The following is a 24,106-nucleotide window of genomic DNA, read 5'->3' on the forward strand; positions in this document are numbered from 1 at the left end:
CTTTCACATGGCAGAATTTATGTTCAAAGCCCAAAACAAAGATTAAAGAGTAGACCTACCAACGGTCATTGTATTATAAGAACTACTGACGGAATAACTCAAAGCAGCTTCTAATATTGTAGTTACTACTACAAAGGGGCAAAATATTAGGAACAGCTCTCAGTACGGTGAAGTACACAACCGCACACTACTGTACTCCAGTCAACTTCATTTATAGCTCTAACAAAGTATTGTACATACTGTAATAAAGCTCAAGCATAAAAAAAGATGAATAAAGGTAATCATTTCTATTTGACGTAAACGTAGTTGAAAACAAACTCGAGTCATGCCTCCTCTGTGTCTACGGCCAAACTGTCACTGTCCTGCAAGAAATATTTGTTCAAGTAATACCTCTCTCATTATATAGAAAAAATAGATTGTGCACGTGTACCTAGTACATTTTGGAGAGTGGATCATTATAACGTTGATAATGTTGGGATAATGCCAGGCTTCAAAGCAAACATGTTGAAGTGGTATTTAGCTGTTATGCTGCACACAAATGGAATAAGTTGACAATGGAAGTGAAGTCAGCCCCAAGTATAAATGGTTTTAAATCCAGGTAAAAAAAACGATGCTTTTTTTCCCCCCAATTGCTTTGGTTAAGGTGGTTTGGGCATTTTTCTGAAATTAATGTCACTGTACTATCTTTTAGTAATTTCAGAAAGCTTTTTATTTCTTTCCTTTGCTTTTAATTAAATGTCTTTATATATTTTGGTCGTAAATGTACTTAAACGTTGTCCATGCACATTCTTTTATCAATTTTAATAAACTACTTTTGGTGGCTTTGCTTTGCCTTTGAATGTCTTCAGCTGTTCTGTTTGTAAATGCTTTTAGATGTTGCACTTTTAGTTGTGTGAAGCTCATTGAGTTACCTTGTGTATGAAATGTGTTATATAAATAAAGTTACCTTGTTTTTTTTGGGAGATAATCCTGTGATTAAGTGCTATTTAAATAAACTTGACAGGAAGTGTAAACGGTTCTAGTATTGTTGATGTGATCACAGCATCATGAGAACTCAACAGGATTAGGTTTGGTCCTTTAACTGAGCTGTCAATGTCTTCAAAGTGCGCACTCAACATTTACTGCAACAGGCACGACGTCACCGCCATCCAAAAGCACGTAGGCATGAACAAAGACGTAACAGTCTTCTGGGGTATTATGCACGGGCTGGAAGAGCCAATGGCGACCTCGTCTCTTGCAATGAGCACAGAGCACTGGTTGAAGATGTTGGGAAGCGTAATTGTTCCGCCGGTGACCCCAAAGTCAAAGCTGTCACGTCATAGGAGCAAGTGTGCAGGCTGTGCTGGAATGCAGCCCTCAGCAGAGTCCATAAAGACCTCTTTTCACAGTCGCTGCACCCCACTCTTGACCTTGTGTTTGGCTGTGCGTGCTGGCCCAAGCGTCGCTTGCCAGCCATTGACGCCGATTGAACCGAATGACGCCATGACACTTGATTGCTCGATTGCCGTAGCCCTTCCGCTTTACACCAACAATGTGCCAAGTGTCATAAAAAATGAATGTGTGTGCAGAAATCCAAGGATGTAAAGGGTTATTAATGTTGCTCCCATTGTATCGTTAAGCTGCGCTCATGAAGAGTGATCAACTTTGCTTTGCTCGGATCCATGCTAATTAAAATATGCCCACGCTTGTGTGTGTACTGTATATATTGTAAATACTAGCGATGACGTGCGTCAAAAATGAATCGATCTGAACCATGGCTGAATTACTACTATCGCCATAAATGTCCACTTGATGATTCATGCTTCGAGTGGGATTAAAGTAAAATATAAAGTCAATACTGTTACTCAAAACAACTTTGCAGATTTGAACCCCCTGCTGCCAACACTTTCCCTCTGCCCGCGCGGAGCGCATTTTGGGCTAGGTATGACGTCAATGTGAGATATATGCGACCTGGCCGTTCAGACTGCAGTCGCATTGCAAAAAATCTGATACATATCTGATGTAGGACCACATACGAATGAGGCCCAGGTCGGATTTGAGGGGAAAAAAAAAAATTAAAAAAAAAAATCGGAATTGGGCCATTCAGACTGTCCTAAAAAAATCAGATACAGGTCGCATATGGGCAAAAAAACCCAATCTGGGTCGCATTTGCTTGCGGTGTGAACCTAACCTAAATCTACATTAAAAAAAAAAAAAAAGAAAGGAACGCATAATGTTTGCTGTGTTTTGTGAAGAGACACGCCTCCCAAGCACGGGTAGTTTAGGACGAGTGCCATTTGGTACTCTCTGCTTAGGACAATACGGCCTTACTGACTAATTTATTTAATTTTTTTTTTTTTTCAGTTTTACAATTCACTTTGCATTGATGCTGTGCCTACCCAGGCAGAGGAAAAGCCTTCCCCCGCTGCCTACTATTCACTCACTAGGGGTGGGCGTATCGATCCAAATATCGATATTATCGATACTAAGCAAGTACTTGGATCGGGTCGATAATATTGTCCTGGGATCGATACTTCACTCAAAGCGCCGCTTCTCCCCCCTCTCTCTCTCTCGGCCAGCGCCTCCTGCTACTCTCTGAGGCCTTGTCTACACGTAGCCGTTTTTTTTTTTAACAACCGTATAGAGAGGGCAAAGGGAGAGTGAGAGAGCGGCCGGAACCTAAAGCAATATAGAGCCAAACAAGAAGCGGAGCGCGGTGTGGACTTTTTTTTATACAACAACAGAAAAGGACAGTGCCAAGTGTGATTTGTGTAATAAAGTGCTCCGCTACTGTGGTAACACCACAAATTTACACAAACATACGAAAAAAGCTCACCCTACAGAGAGCAACGAGCTGTTATATCTTTGCTACTGTAACAATGAAAATTTCCCCACTGTGGGATCAATAAAGGCATTCTTATTCTTATTCTTATTCTTACAAGCGAAGTTGAGGGAGGAGGAGGAGGGGGGAGATCCCAAGCCAGAACACCCCCGCGGACACAGAGACAATGTGGTCGATACTACCCTGTATTTACTTGGTATCGGATCGATACCAAAATCCCCAGTATCGCCCACCCCTATCACTCACTGCTGTAACTGTATCCGGTTTCAAACTGAAGCTCAGAGCTGCAGAAAAAAAACCCATCTGGTTGGAACAACTGAAGAGGCAACGGAAGGTTCCTAATAAATAGAATTGACCCCCAATTACACTGGGGAACACTTTTTTTTTCTTTGTGAAATTAGGCCTGACAGCTGTTGTTGACAAATTTTTGGGTGCGGAATCCCAAACTGATCTCAGTTTTTCTCTATCATGTCAATTTTATTAGCTGTAGATTCCCCGTTTTCTTTAAACATAAACGTATAAGTGTAGGTATTAAGGCTGCACAATATTGGAAAAACATGCGATATGTCTGTTGAATATAGTGATATATATTGCGATATTTAACGTGTACCTAAATAAATGACATTAAGCCCCTGCTTACAACAGAATGCCCCATGGTTACAAGGTTAAGAGAAAATCCAGCACTAATCCTTTTAATTCCTACTATGGTCAATACTATTGTAGGTTACAGTGTGAAGTATTCGGATGCTTCAAATCACTGGATTATGAAGGCGTACTTAATACTGTGTATGTCTAATGACAGTATTCTTCAAGTCAATTAACACTATTTACTGACATTTTACTTTGTACCGGATACCAGTGCCCCAACTTCCTTTCCCACCTATCCCAACTTTATTTACCTCACTATTAAACAATTTTCAGTCAGTAACGTCCCTCAAATCCAGGTCGGTTGTATTTTTACTAATGACACCAATACAAAATTGATATAGTGATATAGATACAACTTTATTGGAAGGTGTGACGAGCGTGCTAACCTGAGCTATGAACAGTTGCACTACTGTAAACAGATGAGAGGTCTTTACGACTCAGCTAACTTGCTTGTTAAATCGACCTATATTATCAACGGTCAGAGTAATGCTAAGCACATAATAAAAACATAAATAAATTGACATGCATACATTTACACGTCCTTATTCCTGCGTTAATCTTCAAGGCAAAGCCGAGTTAGCTTAGCACTCTTAGCACGAACTTATTTTCACGCAGTTAATAAAGTGTTCCACGGGAGGTACACTTTAGTTCACACTATCCACATGACAGCTACAAACAGAATATGGCTGTTAAGTCATAAAGAATATACAAACGGTGTGAATGGCTTCCATAGAAGCTAGCACAAACTTAGCCTGAAGTTAAAGCTATCAGGAAATAGCCGTAGCCCGGCTCGGTTTTGTTCAATGTTTCGTTTCAGGCGGTGTTAAGACTGGCCACAGCCAAATCGTTCGAGTTGCGAACAAAAGTGACTTACCAGCTCATTTTAGCTTGAGGTTTTAATCCAATTTCATTGAGTTACTGTGTTTTCTTCCCAGGAACTCATCCCTCTTAGCCAAACTACGGGGCATCGAACAGGAAGTTGGAGGATCTGCCGCTTGGGTTTCCTCCGAAGGAAGCACCGCGACTCAAACTTGTAAGTTCAGCCACGTGAAATGACCTTTTAATTATTCACATTAGACTAATCGTTTTGTTTTGGTTTAATGCACAACTATAAATTGTTATTTGTTCAAAAGGGGTGTCAGAAAAGTTCCAGGACTGGTGTCACTTAAAAAACAAAAATGTCAAACTCAAAACTCTGAGATATCCCCATCAGTTAGTGTGGGCCAGTCACCTCAACCACCACATCTATGAATGGATCCTGTGGCGTTAGTCTCATGCTGTGTGTGTGAGAAGAAGCGAGAGTGTTGGAAGGTCAATGCACCTGCTATCAATGCCTTGAGCATCTGGCAGTTCCTGGCAAAGGACATTGGCATGCTGCATGAAACTCCCTTCTCACCACAACTGGCTCTATGTGGCTCCTATTTGTGCCTCGTAACCATAATGAGGATAAGGCGGTACTCAAAATGGATGAATGTATGTGTAGTCGACCAAATGTTCAGTATGTGGTATCTTTCTTTATTCAAGTACTTACATAGAAATGACAAAACATTTGCATGACAAGTAAACAAGGATAGAGTAAAATTCATTTCAATATTCAGCTCGTCATAAAAGGACCTTATTGTAAGGTAATAGAAACATGAAAATAGTCCAAAGACATCCACGACATTTCAAACAAGACCTCTTGTTTTTCCTTTAAAAAAAATAAATTAAAAAAAAACAAAAAGAAAACGAACGGAACAGTTATCCCAGTGTGCGTCTCAAATTGTCCATCATGGAATGGTTCGTGTCCCATTATTCCCACCCGTTGTATTTCATGCATAATAAAGAAATGAACACCGCCCACAGCATTGAGCAGGCAGCGCTTGGGAACATTTCCGTGCACATGCAAACATGAGGATATACTGCCATGAAAAGGAAACACAACACAACAGAAAAACAGTGCGTGTGTGAACACTGTAGTGTTGCCCTAGATCAGTGTTTCTCAAACTTTTTTTTTTCCCCCAGGAAAAGAACTGCTTACCACTCCTTCAAAACCAATGGTAACTACTCCCAAAGGTATCCAGTGGACTGGCTGAACTTCAAAGGTTGTGCAGGTTTGGAACTGATAAGTCCTAAAAAAAAAAAATTCAACCACAAAGTTGCTCACGGACCACTTGGGGTTTCTTGTGGGGGTTAGCACACTTTGAGAAACACTGCTCTAGATAGCCACGAGATCCCTGAAGCCACTCCGTGAGTAGCCTGAACTATCTACACACAAGCCCAGTCGGACAATTAAAACACAAACATTAGCATACGGCTGCCTTCCACTCGCAAGCAGACTGAGGTCACTTTTTTTTTTTTCCTGTGATTTGGAGTTTTCATCGCATATTGTTTTTGATCAGCCAACCCTGCAACCCAGTTTGGCACCAAAATGGCTGCTGATGTTGGACCGTGTCCAACGTGGAGCCGAGAAGGAAGATGAGGCATATTCCACCCTCCAGTTTTGTAAAAATATAAACGATATTGTTCTCAGAGAAGGGACTGTTTAATATTCCGTAAACCAAAAAAAATCTATAGGATTCACACAGGAGGATTATTTTCCTGCTACCACAAAACTGTAAAATGAGGGGGTGGGAATGAGGAGAGCGTGAATCCATCTGTTCATTACAACAAAAAAAAGACCAGGAATGACAAACACAGTCAAGAGGATGTGACCAATGACATATTGAATATGTGAGGTTGTAATTACATGGCTTCATTTAGTCATGGAAGGAAAACAGTGTGCTGCATTCCTCAACACAATGCAACGGCGAGGAGGCCGCAGTCACTATATAATTAAACACATCCATTCGCACTATGCAAGTCTCAATGTAAGAATAGATTCTTTTTTTTTTTTTTTTTTTTTTTTTTTGGTCAAATATATTCAAAAATCTATAACAGGGCTGGGGAACCTATTGCCCATGAGCACATTTGATCCAGGCTATGAAATTCTAAAAACAAAGAAAACATCAGAGGAATCGGTATTAAAAAAGCATTTAGTCCGCAAATGCTCAGAATATACAACAAATATTTCGTCCGTTGTTAAATCCTTTTCTGTCATCAAATTATAGAAAAAGGTTCCCCACCCCTGCTGCATAATCACCGGCTAATGCTTGAAACATCAATATTACAATGAACATAAATAGTTTATCTACTCACATTATAGACTATATTGCTTTGTGCTTACTGCATGGGAATAGCTGCTACATGACGTTTCTTCAAGAAAATCTCCATGTGACTTGTAAAAGAGATTTAAACCGAGCCTTTTCCCCCCTTTTTTATGTATCGTTGGTACGCAATTCTCTGGGTGCCTGTTCATTTATCCATGTGGATGAGTTGAGAAAAGACCCTGTGAGGCCAAAATAATTGGAAAGTCAGTGGACACTCGCCAGGAAGCTCAGCAGTGAAAACTGGTTGTTCCAGCAGAAAGTGACGCTTCTACTACAACGTGTTCTCTGTTAGAACACTCCTTTCAGCCTTTGCACTTGTCCACAATTCACGTTTCATCCCGACTTCTCTATCCGCTCACCATACTTGATAACAATATGTAGAAAACGTCTCACTCAAATACAAAAGACTCTGTCATTTAACAAGCACAACCGATTGCTCCCCCAAAAAAATCTGCCAGCCAAACTCGATGGTTCTTGAGAAGATAGATAATTGTATCATCAATAAAGTTCTAGAAGTAAGGATTCTAATAAAATCAAATGAGAAACAGTCTTTCCACATGAACATGGTTATTATTCCCAAAATGCACATTAAGAGTAATGAAATAACCTCGTATCACTTGTGTGGAAGATCAGTTGACATCTCGTGGCATTTGGCAAGTGACGTTGGATTCAGACGTTACTTGTCATTTCTGAGTAGATTATGTTGGTTTACTTTTCATAACATAAATCGTAAAGAAAAGGGGTCATCTTTTGATGACTAGTGATATAAGCCAATTTGGGCAAAAACTGCAGTATATCTTTTGTCCCAAATGTGAGTATTGTTTAGTGGAAGAAGACATGATGTGTGTTTTACCTCCTTTCAGCACAATGGTCAGTTTAAAACCACTTGAGAAAAATGTCGGTTTTACGCAGAAGTTCAAGAGATTATGCAGTCATTTAGCCTCTAAAAAGTGGAAGAAGAGTTTACCACTTTATGGATGGTGCAGTTCAGTTTGATTTTTTATTTTAAATTAAGTCTTTGAATTGACTCTTAAAACATATCGTCCACAAGCATTCGGTCCACAGCTTCTCCTTTAATTAACGTAGATATTTTGTATTTACTTATTGTGCATGGTGGCATGCACATATATGTACAAATATGGTGCATTTGAGCACATGACGTGGGCTGCAGCAACTTGCAAACAAATCTAAATATGGTACAATAGCGAGGAACCCTTTTGTCGGTTCAGTCGTGACATTTAAAAAGGACTTGGATCCTGAATGTTTTTTTTGTGTTTTTTTTTTAATTATGTTAGCTGCCCATCGTTTGGTTTCTCAAACCAGCAAATTTGTTTTTCAAGAGTCAATGTAAATACTGGGAAGTATAAAGAAAAAAAAATCCTCCAACAGGTAGCATACATTATCCTGCTAGTTTGCAACCCAGTGTCACATATTGTGCTGAACTAGGAATGGACAGTGTTGGTGCGAGTTTGATAAAGCCACCATGAAAGAAAATATGCTGTCTAATGAAAAGTATGTATCCAAAAGAAATACATGAAGTTGGTTTTGTTGGTTATGTATTGGCATGCAGCCATGATTCATGAACCACTCGGTGGATAGTTAGATTTAGTCAAACTAGAGCAGGAGATAGTTTGGAGTCTGGCCTTCCTTTGAACCCCGCATGGAAGCCGATCTCACTCATTGTTATGTTTGGCAAATACCAGGCACAATAAAAAAAAAAAAAAGAAAGAGAACAAGGTTGGCTGAGTTACCACAATACATTTGGCACATTCATTGGAGAAAACAACATTCAAATAGAATAAAAAAACACCACACAGTAACAAAAAAAGATCAACAACAAAAAAAGACAAGTGCCACTAATAAGGTGTCCATGACAGTACACAAATACAACCAATTGCACTTTTCAACAGCCTAGTAAAATGAATGCATACATCTCAGACAACTCACCCTTTCACTTTGCTCCTCTCTTTTTATTTACTTTGTCTGTTTCGATAGCTGTGATAAATTCTGGCTTGCTCTCATTTCATAAATGTACAAAAGCGTAACCAGGGCAGAGCCAGCGTCGATGCACGATGGCCTTTTGGGCGGAATGTACTAAGAATCTCTTACGTTTGGCACCGTAGCCTTCCCCCCGTTTTACTCGGACCGACGGCTTCCATCTCAAAACAGACGGAGTGAGGAGAGGATTGTGAGCGAGAGGAAGAGTCACCTGTTGCTTTTCTTAACATGGACGCGTCCCCATTGTCCCGAGTCCGTGTAAGGCTCAGACTCCAGTCCATGTGCAAGTAGTGATGGTCACGAGGGCCCCATGGTGGGCCCCCCGCAGGAGCTCGGCGGAGAACTGTGGCTCCCGACCACGCCGTTGCCTTTGTCGGACGGTTTCTTGTCCTTCTGTTTCAGGTGAACCTTAGCGTGTCTCTTTCGCTCGTCGCTGCGGGCGAACTTGCGGCCGCAGAACTCGCAGGAGAAGGGCTTCTCGCCGGTGTGCGTGCGGATGTGCGTGGTCAGGTGGTCGCTGCGGCTGAAGGAGCGCATGCATATTCGGCACTGGAAGGGCTTGTGGCCCGTGTGGATGCGCAGGTGGCGCGTGAGCTCGTCCGAGCGCGAGAAGCGCCGGTCGCAGTTCTCGGCCGGGCAGGCGTGCGGACGTTCGTGGACGGGCGTTTTGCTGGGACGGTTGGGGTACTTCCGCGGTCGGATGGGCTTGAGCGTCAGAGTCTGCGGGGGAGGGTGGTGAGAGGGAGCGTGCTGCTGCCCGCCGATGAAACCCGGGTGGATCTGCTGCTTGTCTTTGAACGCTCGGATGGTTTCCAGAGGAGTGATGGGCGGAGGGTTGACCCGGATGGGGTCCATAGTCTGAAAGGGCTTGTGCTCCATCACACTGACTTCGCCCTGATGATGGAATAGGTTGTAGTCGGGGATCATGGAGAAAAGGCTGCCGTCCATGGAGGCTTTGGACGTGGAGTGATAGTCATTGGAGGGGTATGCCAGAGCCGTGCTGGTGGCGGGACTGTGGTGGAAGGACACCTGGTCCTGGTATAGGTCACCGCACGTGGAGTAGGCGGGCAGCGGCGGGCCGTAAACCTGCTCCATATCCGAGTTCTGCCCGCCCATGCTGGCCGCCGAGGACGGCGTCTGGGCGCTTACCGTGCCGGGCGACGGAGAGACGCCGAGGATCCCCGCGCTGACCAGGCTGATGATGTTGTTGTCGGAGCACCAGCCCGAGCCGCCGATGCCACCCGAGGGAGGCGTGTCGAAGGCAAACTTGCCCAAGTAGGTGACGGTCTGCCCGCTCCGGTTGGACTGGAAGCTGGACCCATACTGAATCTCTGCACCGGCTTTCTCGTTGCCCATGCCTATATCCATGATATTATCTAGGTTAGAGCAGAACAAAGGAACAAGTAATCCACATGGGTTCCTTAAGCATTACTAAGTGCAGTGTCAATTCAACACCAATTCAAGTCACAAGTTTTTGGAAGTCAAAGTGATAGTCCAATAGGTTTGTCCTGTCCTGAATCAAGTTTCATACGGAAAGTCGAGTGCCGTCCGAGGAGGAAATCGAAGTGAGTGAGTTCTGCATCTAAAGCAGCGGCAACTGTCCCTCTGCGATCCCACAAGCCCTCATAAATCACAACCTAAACACCCCCTTTGATCCAGCCATTGTGTCCCTCAGGAGGGCAGCCAAACTCAATGGTAACATCATCTGACTTTCTTACAGGGGGGAGGATGCCTCCGCACCATGCACGCTCACTTATTCGACACACATCTGTACATAATAGAGGAGGAGTGAGGGACTTTTAAGCATCTCTACGTTAATGAGCCTCGCCAGATTGTAACATGAATGTGCAATGAATCTGACACCTTGCCCTGAATTTGACATGTCAAAGACGCCAGAAAGACTCAATCCAAAAAAAAAAGCGAGATTAATTTCACCCACAAAATGCATATACAGGATACATTGTAATGTCACTCCTTGTAAATTACAGGCTAAAGGGAAAACCTTAAATGCTTGAGCATGGCAAGTATGAAATATACCGATGATACATTTGTCATTTTAAATGCTTTATTTCACGCTGGATTCCTTATTCCACTTGAGTCTTTTTAAACAGGAATATGGATCATACGGTGTATAGGAGAATTAAGAGAACACACCTGCTTTCTACAAGCAGTTTTATAATTTTCATTTTTTTTTTTGTAATTTTGTTTGTGTATAAAGTATAATGTTTTATACTTTTATTAGGACAAAATAAAAATAACGTCTAACGTGCTAATAATTTGTTGTCACCTTTTAACATTCATTTTACATAGAGTGTAGGCGTATGAGATTTTTTTAATAGGTGAACGTGTGTGTGTGTGCGTGTAAATATATTTTTTTTCAAGACGTTGCTTTTATTTTTAAGGACAATTTAAGGTGGGCGTAAATATTAAAATCTTGACGTGCATAGATTGTGTGCCGCGCCGAGATGAAGATGCACACACAATGGTTGCAGATTGATTTCCTGCCAGTGTGCGCCAACCGCGACGAAGCACGGCGACGGAATTAATAGGAAATAAACACGATAATCTGGATTAAGATGGAAACGGGGCCTCGCGGTCTTCGAGCACAAAAGGAGGTTTCGCGCGGCCCTGCATGCCGTCTTGTCGGGAGGAACGAGCACGTGAAACGGCGCGTGTGATTTAGGAAGTCGGTGTCAATATTAGCTTGATTATAAATTAAAAGTTAAAAGATTCCCTCACTTGTTATAAATCGGCGGTGTGGATATAAATGGACATGTTCGCTTTATTATTTACAAATCATAATAATCACATGAATCTGTCACTAAATATTTTTAAAGAGGACTTTTTTTCTTTTAATAATCTGGAACTATATTTATTCAGTAAATCGTAAATGGAAATATAGCCTACATTTAAGTTGTAAGAGAGTTCCACAGGTACGTGTTGTTGCCGGGGGCCGGCGCGCCACTTGAGTCACACTCGAGCACCGAGCGGCGGAATGTGCGCAAGGAGCAGCGCGCAAACAGGTGCTCCTCCACAATTTATCGCTCCCTCATTTAAAAAAATTAATGGGTTTCAGTTAAAAAGAATAACTAGAAGAAGATGAAACGGCATTTTGTTCTTACCCGTGTTCATCTGCGAGTAATGGTTAATAGATTCCGTGCTCGTGAAAATGTTCATCGACGTGGGGACGTCCTCTTCTGGGTACAGGCTGTCGGGGATGCTGTTTATTAGACTGCTCATGGTAAGAGGAAGCTTGTCCGCCACTTTCCCGGTCATAGCACTGCGAGTCACTCCGACACGGGTGAGAGCGGGGGAGCCGTCGTGCGCGTATATCCCCCTCCGGGTGTTAGGTACGAGGAGTCGGGGTCCGGCGGTGTCAGCGGTAGCGGCTCCTGGTGCGTTCCGAAGTTGTGGTTGTTTTAGTTTATCTCCTTCCCGAGGCGTCGCTGCTTCCGTGTACCCCCCGCGACTATTGTGTTATGACTCGGGACCGGCGTGGATGCCTTTTGTGGGCTGCTTGTGGTTCCAGTGTGGACTGTGCAAAAAAATGAGTGGTGGCGGTGTACTTGCTCTATTGGAGCTGGCTGGGGGACTTCAGTGTGGCGGCATTAATAGTGGGCTGGAACCTTGGCGTGACGTAGATGCCCATATAAGGACAGAGAGCTCGGCTCCCCAGGCTCCCCGCGCGTCAGACAGCCCCGTGGAAACTGCGAGTGGAAGGAGGAAATGGGTACGGGAGGTACTGGGGCGGGCGGCACGAGTGGCTATCACAACCCATCACAGTTCAGAGGTTGGGGGTTTGAATCCTGCGTGGAGTTTGCATGTTGTCACCGTGCTTGCTTGGGCTTCCTCCCATATTCCTAAAAGGTTCATTGAAGACTAATGCTGAAATGTACTTGAATATATTTTTAAACTTAATACTCATTTTGAGAACGAATTTCTCTCTTCACAAAATAACCTCTTTTATTTAGTTCTTAAGGCAATGAATGGAGAAGCTCAAGTCTATTTGGCTATTGTCAAGGTGTTCTTGAGCCAGGCATACAGACGAGTAAGAGTTTAATTCCCCTCGAGAGATTGTAATCAGTATAATCAAACGCACGGATTTCTTGTTCTTCCACTGACTTGACTGATGTGACAGTTTGCACTGTGTAAGTGGAGCGTATCGCTGCAATAAAAAAAGCAGCCAACATGCACGAACAGCGCCAGCTGACGCACATCTTCACTTTGTCAACAAAGCAGCAAGGCGCGCTACTTCGGCTGCCGGGGTTAAGTCGGCCCACGTGACCGCCACAACGTGGAAACTCCAAATAAGGAGGCGTCCGGTCACGCCCCCGACTTGCCTCTCTCTGCCCAATATGGACAAGTTCCGTGTGAAGTTGTAGTAGTGGAAAAGTGATCTAAAGCCGCAGACCAGATGACTGTAGACGACACGTCACGGTGCCATTTGCCAAGCGAAGTTGTGGGAAGGAAACAAGTTAAAAATATCACAATAACTTCTCTTTTTACTACACTTGATATAGTTTATAAACAGTATATGTCAACATAAGGGCAATACTGTACATGATACATTTTATTTTGGACTTGAGATGAAAAATTTTGCACAGAAAAATATCCACCATAGGAATGAAAAAGAAATGTGAATATTCAGACCCAAGAGATTACTAATAGCTTCTCAATGAAGCACGTGTGTGTAAAAAAATGTGTAGGTTGGTCTGAATCATGCTCTGTGTTTTGGGGGCTTACACAAACTGTTGCAGTGCTATGTGTGTCTATGTGAGCGATGCTTACCAGTTACACCAGTGAGTAGAGCATCCTCCTCCCCCGTCCCAGGCTGGCCACTCAAAACAGCAAAATAATGAAGTTATTAAATTCAGTTATAGGGTTATTAGTACCCATCAATATTGCTTGAAATAAACATACCATAGATAGATTGTAAATCTGTCACAAAAACATAACCATTATTCATTGTACTATATATATATATATACACATTTTTCAATGGCACTGCATCTCATCCATTTTGAATTTGCTAATAAACACTGAAAATATGCTGCCTCTACTTTCTACGCAACTTCTTTAAGAGCATCTTTAACACTGTGTAGAGAACTGATTCACAAAATCCATTCACCAGAGTCAGTTTACATGCCCAGGTGGGTCCTGCCATTTTAGTTAGTGGCAGTTAGGGTCAGCATATTTGATCTGCAGGGAAAAAAAGAAAAAAAAGTCCCCGAAGAGTGAGCAAATTTTGGGGAGCCGTGTTTATATGTTCAAGTGGACCACGCTTAGAATAGTGGCCACCATTTGATGAAAGCTGACAGAGAGCAGTGTGGTGTTTATCGATGCAAATGAATGAAAGAGAGCCCTTTGTCCACGATGAACATCCAGTGCAGTCCCTATCATCTCCCATCTGGAGGGATGGGAGTGCGAGTGATCGTTTGCTTGGAAAGTTGGCCGGCTCAGCCGGTACACCTTAACTGTACCTGTTCAAAAGCCTATTTCCAACACAGCGTCACATGGTACGTGGGTCCGCTGCCGTGTTTGACTGCTGTGTCCCAGCTCATTTGCACACGGGGCTTCCATGGAAGCAGTCACCCTACACAGCTCATGGAAAACCCAGGGCTATATAGTCAAATCACCTTTTCTTTTTCCAAGCCTCAGAAGGAAGGCTTGATTTGTTCCTCGCTGCTAGGGGAAGATTGATGCTAATGCTACAATGCTATTTTTACTTTTCAACTAAAAAAGGAGCCTTAAGTGTCTTTTCAATCCATAAAAAGAACATTTGCTCCATTAGGAGATCAACAAATATGCCCAAACTGTTGATGGTTAGAACAATTCATTTTTGTCAATATCAGATTATTATTAATGTATTTTCCAGAAATAGTAGGGGTGAGTATTGGCAAGGATGTTGCAATACAATACGTATCACGATATGATATTATTACGATATCACGATATTGTGATGTTCTACCCAGGTAAAATCAAAATTACATGTGGAGATGAGAAATGAAGTTGCTGTATATGTTAATCAGAAGATTAAGATTAAGATATTTGGCGGCCGAAAATCCCGATATATTGGCAAATTGATTTTTTTCCCCACCCCTAAGAAATAGTGGGCAGGAATCATTTACTCATTTACTGTGGGATTTAAGTGGGATTTAAGTGGGATTTAGAGCCAAATAAAATGAAAAATTGTGAAAAATGTCAAAAACAAAAGTACCTGTAGACTCGACAGAACAAATGAATACATGGACAATATTTCGCAGTGACCACTTGTCAGTCTCTACATGAACATGGATAGTCATCACCACATGACGTAAGACCATCTTCAGTACTGTAAAGGCAACTTATTTACTCGGCACTAATTCTTCTGATATTGTTTACATGCCTCGGTAGGTGCTGCTATTTTCTTCAGCATAAGAGGTCAAACGTGAACTCTTTAGTGTCCATGCGTGAACAAAAGCTTTGATATAACTAAAAAAAAAAAAAAAAAAAATCCCTGATTGGAAATGATATCTAATTTTGAGGGAGGAATTAATTTTTCTGTGGTTGTTGACTAATTGGGGGCAAGCAGTCATTGTTTGAGGAAATCTGGTAATAAAAACGTTTAACTCTTTTTGTATTTAACAAAACCATTGGCTGTATTTCATATTCCATTTCATGCAATGGGAGGCGAGTCTCGATGTCACGAACATAGCCAGAAGACACCTTAACAGGACAAGTCAAAGCTGACATTTCATGATTTCAGTGTTTAATGTTGATTAAAGCAAGCAAGCAAGCAAGCGTTAGTGTGAAGTGAATTTACCTCGAAGACAACATTGAAATCCCACGGTACAGTCAATACAGGTCATTGCTCACTCAGTCAGACATGGCGTCACAATAAAGCGTGTTTATGTCGCATTTATGTTTGTAATCCTCTAGTGAAATCAACCATGCTCGTCAACAGTGAGAAAGAAAATTCATCACACTTATTAGATCACTTTTGTCTCGGTTAGGCAATGGAATTGATTAAATTCATTTTAATTAATGTAAGTTGGAATACATTAAGACCATATTAAATACATTGGCAATATTCTCAAGGGTTGCATTTGCCGACGAATGACAGCTGTCGGTCTGTCGACACTCCTGACATTTGGAGTAAAAATAAAACAATCGAGGAAGCCGAGTGACAAATCCAGTTGTTCCTGGCAGCATCGCATTGAAATATGAATGGAAGCAAAGCGATGTTTTTATTTTTAAAGTCAAAATCTTGGCATTGCACTGGATTGCTGATGCATTCCAAGTAGGTGTTTTTTTTTGCGGGGTGGGGGGGGGGTAATTCTCTTCTACTTGGCATGTTACACAATGAGTGTGGAATTATAGTCGACTTGCCAATTGTGGAAATGTTTGATAGGTAAAATCAAGGTGGATTGCGATATTCCATGCGATGGATACTAAACAGTTGTTGTTTTGTTTGTGGAGCTTTGACTGCTAAGTCCAGGAAGCAAACAAAGCGGATACGGAACAAATTGATCAATGATCTCTGCGGGTTCATCAGGAGGGCACACAGGGGTTTACCAAGGCTGGCTTATCCACCAAAGGAACATTACCTACTCCTGCTTGGACCACTGAGGAGACACCAAATTAGGGTCAATCAAAGGCCCAACCAAAGATTGATCATCACAACATCAAAGTCCTTGATGGAAATCCAGACATCTGGGGTATTGATACAAGCCCATCCCAGAGGAGAGGTGCTGGTTAGAAACCAATACTCCTCCTCAGGGAGGTTTCTCTGACTCTCCTGCTACAAAGAAGCATGGAGTTGGAAAAGTATCTGCATGTGGAAGGGTTGAAAAGTTGACCTGCCAGGTGGGTCTCTTATGCAACTCTCCAAAGTTCAAAATGGGTTCGTCGTGTCAAAGTCAAGGACATGTTTGGACGGAGGGGTTTTTACCTCAGGAAATCAATCAAGGTTTAACTAGAAGTTGCTCTGTTGTTTCCAATTGAGAGTGGCCAGTGGAAATATGTAAACAAATAATACACAACACACGGTAAGTCCCCTTCACCAAATAAATGACAGTCCATCAAGCCACTCCCCACCTTGCCATCCTGTCACTTTTAGTTCCACTGCAACATCCGGTTGTGCTGCGGTCTCGGTTTCACCTCCTACTTCCTTTTTTTGGCTCTGACGTGTTTCCGCCCCTGATTTAGAAGCAACTCTTTCCACACCGGCTTGTGATATCAGAGGCCCTTTTCCTTTTCTTGTCGACAGTGTTCGGAAACTAATAAGAAATCCCCAGTGAGGCCAAAGCCTATTCCCCAAATCTCGCACAACAGGATCATGTGATCATCAAAACCCATCGAGAGGGGAAACACAAAGAGGAAACATTATCTTTATCATTGCATTCGAGCATTAATGTCAAAAGTCAGGCCCGGGGGCCAAATGGGGCCCACGTTCAACTTTCCAGAACAAGTGCAAATATTTTTCTGCACTAGAATACGAAATAACTGTGTCTGCCGAGTTCACTATGAGACCGTGGCTGTTTTCAAGGAATTCAACATCAAGTGTCACTACCAGACTAAACGTGCAAACTATGAGAAATTTAAGCAACCACCAAATCTGGCCCTCTGCAAAATGTTTGGGCGCCTATGCATTGGAGTAAACAGATCGGATCTACTCATAAACTTGAAAGAATTCATGCAATTGCAACTAATTCCAAGTCCTGTTGACTGCGCATCACCACAGGCCCAGGACACCTCTGAGGGGATCTTCAGTCTTTGTAGTTTTGTGTGAGAAACTGCAGAGTTGCCACAGGCTCTCCCAGCTCAAAAGTACTGACGAAGGCCTCCAGATCCCAATGACCTGACACAGAGACACAAAAACAAACAAAAAATATTACTGGACATCTCCGACTTGATAATTTCAGCTCCAAGTGGTAGGTCAAATGGAGGTCCAGCAAAATCTTCAGAAGTAAGTAATCGTACAAATGAGTGAAATCAGCATACCACCCGAGCCCTATCGCACACCTCTCTAGACCTCATTTCAACCAGCAAGAAATAACTTTTTTTTTTTTTTTGCTTTGCTCTTTCTTTAGGCTTACGTGCCTTTTTCGCGCTGAACAAAGGACAGCAGAAAGAGAAGAAAATCATGGGAAGAGAAGAATGTTAACAGCAAATTAGCATGAAGTACCCATGGTGTCCTCCAAGTACTCCCCCCCCCCAGCATTACAGTACGTTTAAGTGACTGAGCAGAAGCGTTGCTTTGAGTGATGATTACGTGTTCTCTAAGTTTTCTACATAGCGTTTGTGTCCACATTCCAGACATGGTATTGATTATTTTGTGGACACAGGACTGAGATTGGTGTTGGGGCATTTGAGTCCCATTTGTTTGCGATGTTTGACAAGGAGGACCACAGAGTCAAGGTGTAGACTACTGAGTGTGTACGCTATGATTCACTTGACATTAGCATTTGATTTCATTTTAGAATTACCTTACCGTTCAAACTAAAATGCCTCATTCTCTCCTTAAAGTCAAACATTTTTCTTTACAAATCATTCAATGACAGTATCTCTCTAAACACCTTCCTGACCCTTCTCTACGAGAGTCTGTCAGGCATCTCGAAAACACGAGTAGTTTTTACTTGAAGGGGAAAGTCAGGTCAAACATTTTATTTACAAAAGTTGTATGTTCTACGAACCCCCACTCGTCTGATCTTGATATTCAGATTACGTAATATTGCGTTTGTGAAATATGAAAGAACTCATTCACTGCCATTGACAAATGTACTTGTCTTTTCACAGTCCAGCCATTCAATCCCAGGAATTTATATTATTTTCTAACGTTAGGGTAAAAGAGGGTCTGAAAATGTCTGGCAGTGAATGAGTTAAGCAGCAAAATTTACCTATTTTTTTTATCCCTCTCAGGGGTGGCCATTTTGCCACTTGCTGCCGAGTGAAAATGACATCACAGCGCCTACGGGCTCAGGTAAGGACCAATCACGGCTCACCGTTTTCCTGGGCTTGGTCAAGTGACGTTCGCAAAATAATGATTTAACTTCTTTAGTATGGCACGAAAACGTTAGCATACTAGTTAAAAATCTCTGTGCAGCTATGAGTTTATGATGGTGAGTTTTGACACAGAAATAATTCCAAATATAATTAGTCTCAACGGGAAATTTCGTTTTGAAAGACGAGAAAATGGGTCAACCAGCGTCACAGAACGGATTGCGGTCAAACACCAAGGTGCCAATGTTCCGCAAACATTCACTACAACGGTAATGCAATCTCTGTTGTATTTGTCATGAGCGCTCCATCTATGTTTAAGGCATCCAAGGCCTAAGTGAGCTGTGAGTCAGAGAGAACAGCACTGCTGAAAATAAAACATGTTGCTGTAATGATGGAGGTGGGAACGCAAGGACGCATTGGCAAGATGATATGATTCAGTCGCCTTCACTTTTTTTTTTTTTTTTTTTTTTTTTTTTTCCCCTTTGCCTCTCCTTTTAAACAAACACCAGACGGCCATCCGGCTGGTATGACAATATCAAGGCTTAAGATTTTGGACAAGCTAAATTCCCAGCAGTTTCCCTTTTCCTTAACAGAAGAAAAAAAAAAAAAAAATACAAATTCACAGTTGCCATTCTGTGGCAGCCAACCCGACAAATATATACAACACATTAGAGAGAACTAAATAACCCATATGAGTGCATATTCATATGTTCTGCTGTACATAAAAGCAAATCCTGTCTAAATCCAGGAAATCGCTGACATTCCACTAGTTCCATTTGGAATAATTAAAAAAACAGCTGGACAGCATTGGAAAAGAATCTTATACAAAGTGAGCCAACGATTGAAGTGGTCCAAATCTGCAGAGAGAATAGTCTCACAGTTCAGTCGGACTCTGCCTCAGATACAAATGTTACTGTGGACAACCTCTTTGTTGCCTTCGGCGTTTGCGGCTGTTTTTGCCATCAGGGAGATGCGGTCCGCATCCGCCGGCATCACAAAAGACATCTGGGAAGGATTCACACTCATATTTGAGGCATGTCCTACTCCTGGATGTGATTTTTAAGTATCTATTATCGTCAAAGGCAATCATCATCAACTTTATTTGGATGCTATTTGTCTTCGCTGGTGTGTTGTTGATGTAGCCTCTTTTATACAGAGACCCCGCAAATTGTCACATAAGAGACCAGTTGAACAATAGATCTGTAATTTATCCAACTTTGTGCACAGAGACACAGTATCTCGCAATCAGCTAATGAGATACTTGATGAGGTCGGCACCGGCGTGTGGGTGACGTAAAATACTTGTCCAATAGCAAAAATTGCTTTCAGCACATCAGGGCGGGACAAATGAGTGCGCAGGGTTAAACTCCATACCCGTATCCCGACATTGCCAAATCTGCAAGCACAAAGGTTATGGCCTTCGATAAATGCAAAATGGCAAGGGTGACTTTGTCCCCTCATTCCATGTCAGTGCTGTTTATACAGAACAGAGACACAGGAAAGAAAAGTGGGAAGATGACAGCGTCTACGTTCGGTGTAAGAGGGGCTTGTTTCTAAATGTTCTAATTTCCTCTTCACGCCAGTGTCCTATTGCTGCCAGAAGGAGTTGAGCAATGGCGTGGATGTAGCTATCTCATCAATGTTGGACCAAAAACCTTGTATGTTGGTCAATTGAAAATGACATGGTCAATTTCACTTTTTTTTCCCCACAAACTTTTGAAAATTGAAAATTACTCATTATTAACCAATTTGAAATGTTACAAAATCCTGAGAACAAATCTATTGACTCTCTTGAGTGCTCAGCTAAATGAGAAGTGTTGTAAAACTCCGTCTCTTTCCCTCACTCGGCGGTAGCCGTGTGACATTGTCATCTCGAGAGTAAAAATTTTGATTTTTTTTTTGGGCAGTAGATTTTGGATGTATTTGATTCGTCTAATTTGGTTAAAATTGGATCATTGTAAAGGTTTGGTGCAGAAGGACCTGGTCAGCCATAAAGACAAGGGTGAGCAGATTCATTTCCGCCTATTAAATTGCTTAGTCAGCTTTTCTTTATTTAGTCACTCATGGCTGAAAGTTCTTTAAAATAGAGTTTGGAAAGACGAAGTTTCATAGGTTTCTGTTTGGTCAGGGGGTTGGCATTAGTGCAGATTGAGGACGATGTTCAACGATAAATGCTAAGGTACCATACCACCTTGCAAAATTATGGTACTTTTTTTCCCTGAAAAGTTGTGATTTTGTATACGTGAATATGCCCTGTGATTGGTTGGCGACCAGTCCAGAGTGTAACCTGTCTCTCGCCCAAAAGTAGCTGGGTTTGGCTCCAGCTCAAAAACGACCCTAAGCGTTATAAAAAAAAAAAACGACTGGGTGGATGAATCAACATCATCTCCGTTGCGTGCACTCAATTTTGCCCTGATATCTCGAGATGATAAAATCAACAATCAATCCAGAAAATTGTTCGTGATCATACTGAGTATTATGCCAGCCTTTGTGAACCGAAAGCATGTCAGCAAATTACAAATCTAGTACAGGTTGCGAACTCAGCTGGATAATAAGACACAGAAATGGCTGCTCTGTCGGTGCGTGTGAATAAGAGGAGCTGACAGAAAGGGCTCCGATCATCATGTAAGGGGCAATGGAGTCCAGTGACCTCCCTGAAAAGGTGGGGCACGGCCTGTAACGCGTGCGTCCATGGGAGATAACGCACCACCCCCGCTGATGCCTAAATTACAGTGCATGTGTGGAAAAAGGTCCCCTCGACCCTCAGAAGAATATATCGGGTGGGGGGGACAGCAAGCTCTGAGTGGACGGACATGGTTCATGAGTCAAGTGGCAGATTTTACACTATGCATAAACACTTTGACGTGCGTTTACTCTGATGCAGGGTGTCAGAGGAGATTGCTGTCAAATGACAAAGATGTATTGTATCCATCCAAACTTTCAGTATCTTGTGCTATCACCTTCTGGCACAAGTGATCTTAAAATAGGCTCTCATGTGTTTGGAGTGCAGAGAACATGTTTCCACCACTCCCATCTAAACGCTCATGGAAAGGACTGATAGTGTGGGACATGAAGGTGATGTTAGCATCTTCCTGCCTCCTCTTTTGTCACGCTTCTGTCTGACTCCGGGGAGGGTGAAGCCTGGGATGTGTCTGAACATGGGCGGTGTCCCCTTTTAACACCCCACAGTGGCCCTCAAATAGTCAACATTTTTTTTGGACAACTTTGCGAGTCCTCTCTGTGAGAACTGTTGACTAACTTTATTTATTTGCATTTTTGGAATAATAGAATATTTGAACGGCATCATTGTCACCAAAGAGTAAGGCTGCGTGGTTAAGATATTGATATAACAATATTAGGGACAGACCGATTATCGGCGCTGAGATTTTTGCATTTTAACAAACATCAGCCTTTTTTCCTGAAGGCCGATAAAGCTGGTACCTCACTGAGCAGCGAGCGCTTACCAACATCCAAATTTGGGTTTTTTTTGTCAGGGTTCGTAAAATGTTGCAAAAGGTTGCAAAGATTTTTACCTGTTGCAAACAGTTTTTCTCGTCACAAAGAAATCTTGAACATCAGCCAGTTTTTCATTGTCTGTGAACATCTTTGTCACATTTTGCAACCTTATGAAATCCTGAGGAAAAAAAATGTTTTCACGTTTGCAAGCATTCACCGGTCTGTGAGATACTGCTTAAGAGATTTTAAAACAGGGTTAACTTCAGAGTACTTTTTATCCATGAATTTATTTTCAATTTCACCTTAACTTTATTAAGTTATGCTGTGGATGCTGGGAACTCCCTGCACTCTTTATCTTTGTCAGAAAGCAAAACAAAAATAAGTGAAAGTTTAACATTTCAGTTGTTTTGAAATTTCGGAAAACTACTGTACTGTATTTAACCTCCCTGAACCTTTTGTTAGAATTTTAAACCAAAGCCATCAAGTCTCTATGTTTGAAACGAAAAGAAAAACTTCAACATGTTGAAAATTGACATTAAACAAACAGGTTCAACAAAGTTACCTTTTTTAATTTTCACACTAATATTTTCCCTTTTACAGCAAATGAATATCGGCTCCAAATATCGGCTATCGGCCCCTTGGACTACTAATAATCTGAATCAGTATCGGCCCTGAAAAAGACATATCACGAAACAATATGTCAACTGAAACTGGAGTTTAAGAGGCAGAATTAGGCTGCAGAGAATTACGTTAAGTAGCTCAACTCAACTCGCCTGTATTTCAAAAAGCTCTCAATATGAGTTACATATTGTACAGTACAGTACACTTAGTACTACATACTGTTAAAACAATACTCACACAATGTCAATCAAAACTGGAATTTCAATTAAGTATCTTTGTAAAAGTCTGAGATTGTGCAAGTGTACCTAATGTAGTGTCCAGTGATTGTCCTCAAAGGGAAATGTCTTTCTTGTTAATTTATGGCTAATTTTAGCCAGCAAATGCAAATCACACACAAGGGTGAGACATCAGGGTCATCTGAGCAGAGTCAGATGTCATCTGTCAAACCACAAGAAAAGGGAAGCAACTGGGGCTTTTTGGGGGGGCGGCGGCTGGGGGAGTGTCAAGTCATTCATCAGTTTTTCTTTCAGTCATTTATTATGCAATTAATAATTGGGGCGGCATAGCTCAGCCATAGAGTGGTCAACCTGAAGGTTGTGGGTTCGATCTTAAACACTTGTGACTAGGGGTGCAACGGTACGTTAAATCACATTTCGGTTCGGTTTCTTGGAAACTTTGGTTCGGTATATTTTGGGTACAAAAAAAAAAAAAAAGATTTTTTCCAAAAATATGTTTGTTTTGAAAAGATGACAAGTAAATGGTACTTTTTGAGGGGAGAAAAAAACCCCAAAAGCGAACCATTCGGGTGACATTCTAAGAAATCACACCAGAATAAAAAATACAATATCAATAAAGATCTGTTAATGTTGTAAATTATTAAGACATTGAAATCTTTAAACACTCAGCAGCAACAGCCTATGACCCATCCAAGTATTCAAGTTAAAGACAAGTTATTACAGTACATATATACACACTTTTTGTGATGATAAAAATACATACAATAACAGTTACAATTATTGCTAACTGTATTAAAACTGTGTTTCTAATGAAATACAGTAACTTTAAAGTCTTTATGAAATTATTTACACTTTTTAGTCATTGAAATCTCTGAATGTTCAACGGCATATTGTAACGAATTGGGTTATCGGTGTTGCGGTCGGATTTGTGTTTTGCTGGGGTTGTGATGTTTCCGAGGTTCATGAATGCATCGTACGGCTAGCGAGAGAAGCAGCGGAGAACGAAGAACAAAGCTGCTGTACTTTGTTTTGGGCTAAAAATACAGCCTGCTCCCTCGTCTAAGAAACATTCAAAGTCGGATATTCGTTATTATGTTAGACGTGTTACCTGCAACATAGCCGCCGATCTCATGTAGCAATGTCGGCTCACAACTTTGG

General features: G+C 41.8%; 3 protein-coding genes across 7 annotated transcripts in view; all 3 read right to left on the reverse strand.

Moving 5' to 3' along the window:
* Positions 1-4,490, reverse strand: part of bin3 (bridging integrator 3) — a 47,151-nt gene extending 42,661 nt beyond the window's left edge. For 3 of the 4 annotated variants that reach the window (XR_015086980.1, XR_015086979.1, XM_086032066.1), the window contains exon 1: positions 4,344-4,490. Coding sequence is in view for 1 of the 4 variants with exons in the window: in XM_086032066.1 (XP_085888192.1) it covers positions 4,344-4,351 (8 nt within the window). In the remaining 3 variants the exon portion in view is untranslated. The remainder of the gene's footprint in view (positions 1-4,343) is intronic. The other variant, XM_086032067.1, reaches the window with a different exon arrangement.
* Positions 4,491-4,963: 473 nt separating this feature from the next.
* Positions 4,964-12,375, reverse strand: egr3 (early growth response 3). 2 transcript variants are annotated; one of them, XM_086032065.1, is made up of 2 exons: positions 11,778-12,375; positions 4,964-10,013 (listed from the first exon to the last, which is right to left on the reverse strand). In XM_086032065.1, the coding sequence occupies exons 1-2, from the start codon at positions 11,929-11,931 to the stop codon at positions 8,953-8,955; spliced, it is 1,215 nt and encodes a 404-aa protein (XP_085888191.1). In that variant the 5' UTR covers positions 11,932-12,375; the 3' UTR covers positions 4,964-8,952. The 2 variants fall into 2 exon arrangements, with proteins under 2 accessions (XP_085888191.1, XP_085888190.1); XM_086032064.1 differs by having other exon boundaries at positions 4,964-10,031; positions 11,778-12,372.
* A 2,848-nt stretch (positions 12,376-15,223) lies between these two features.
* Positions 15,224-24,106, reverse strand: part of pebp4 (phosphatidylethanolamine binding protein 4) — a 59,229-nt gene continuing 50,346 nt past the window's right edge. The window contains 1 exon segment of the mRNA XM_086032068.1: positions 15,224-17,494. Coding sequence (XP_085888194.1) covers positions 17,403-17,494 — 92 coding nt within the window. The 3' untranslated portion in view covers positions 15,224-17,402.

This window comes from Filicampus tigris, chromosome 5 (genome assembly GCF_054856515.1).
Source record: "Filicampus tigris isolate MCC_2025a chromosome 5, RoL_Ftig_1.0, whole genome shotgun sequence".
Lineage (NCBI taxonomy): Eukaryota > Metazoa > Chordata > Actinopteri > Syngnathiformes > Syngnathidae > Filicampus > Filicampus tigris.

Bases quoted from the DNA above. Each gene is read 5' to 3' on its own strand.
- egr3 (XM_086032064.1), bottom strand. From the start codon at position 11,931: ATGACCGGGAAAGTGGCGGACAAGCTTCCTCTTACCATGAGCAGTCTA. The intron at 10,032-11,777 runs GTAAGAACAAAA...GCTCTAACCTAG, and splicing joins TTACTCGCAGATGAACACGG to ATAATATCATGGATATAGGC.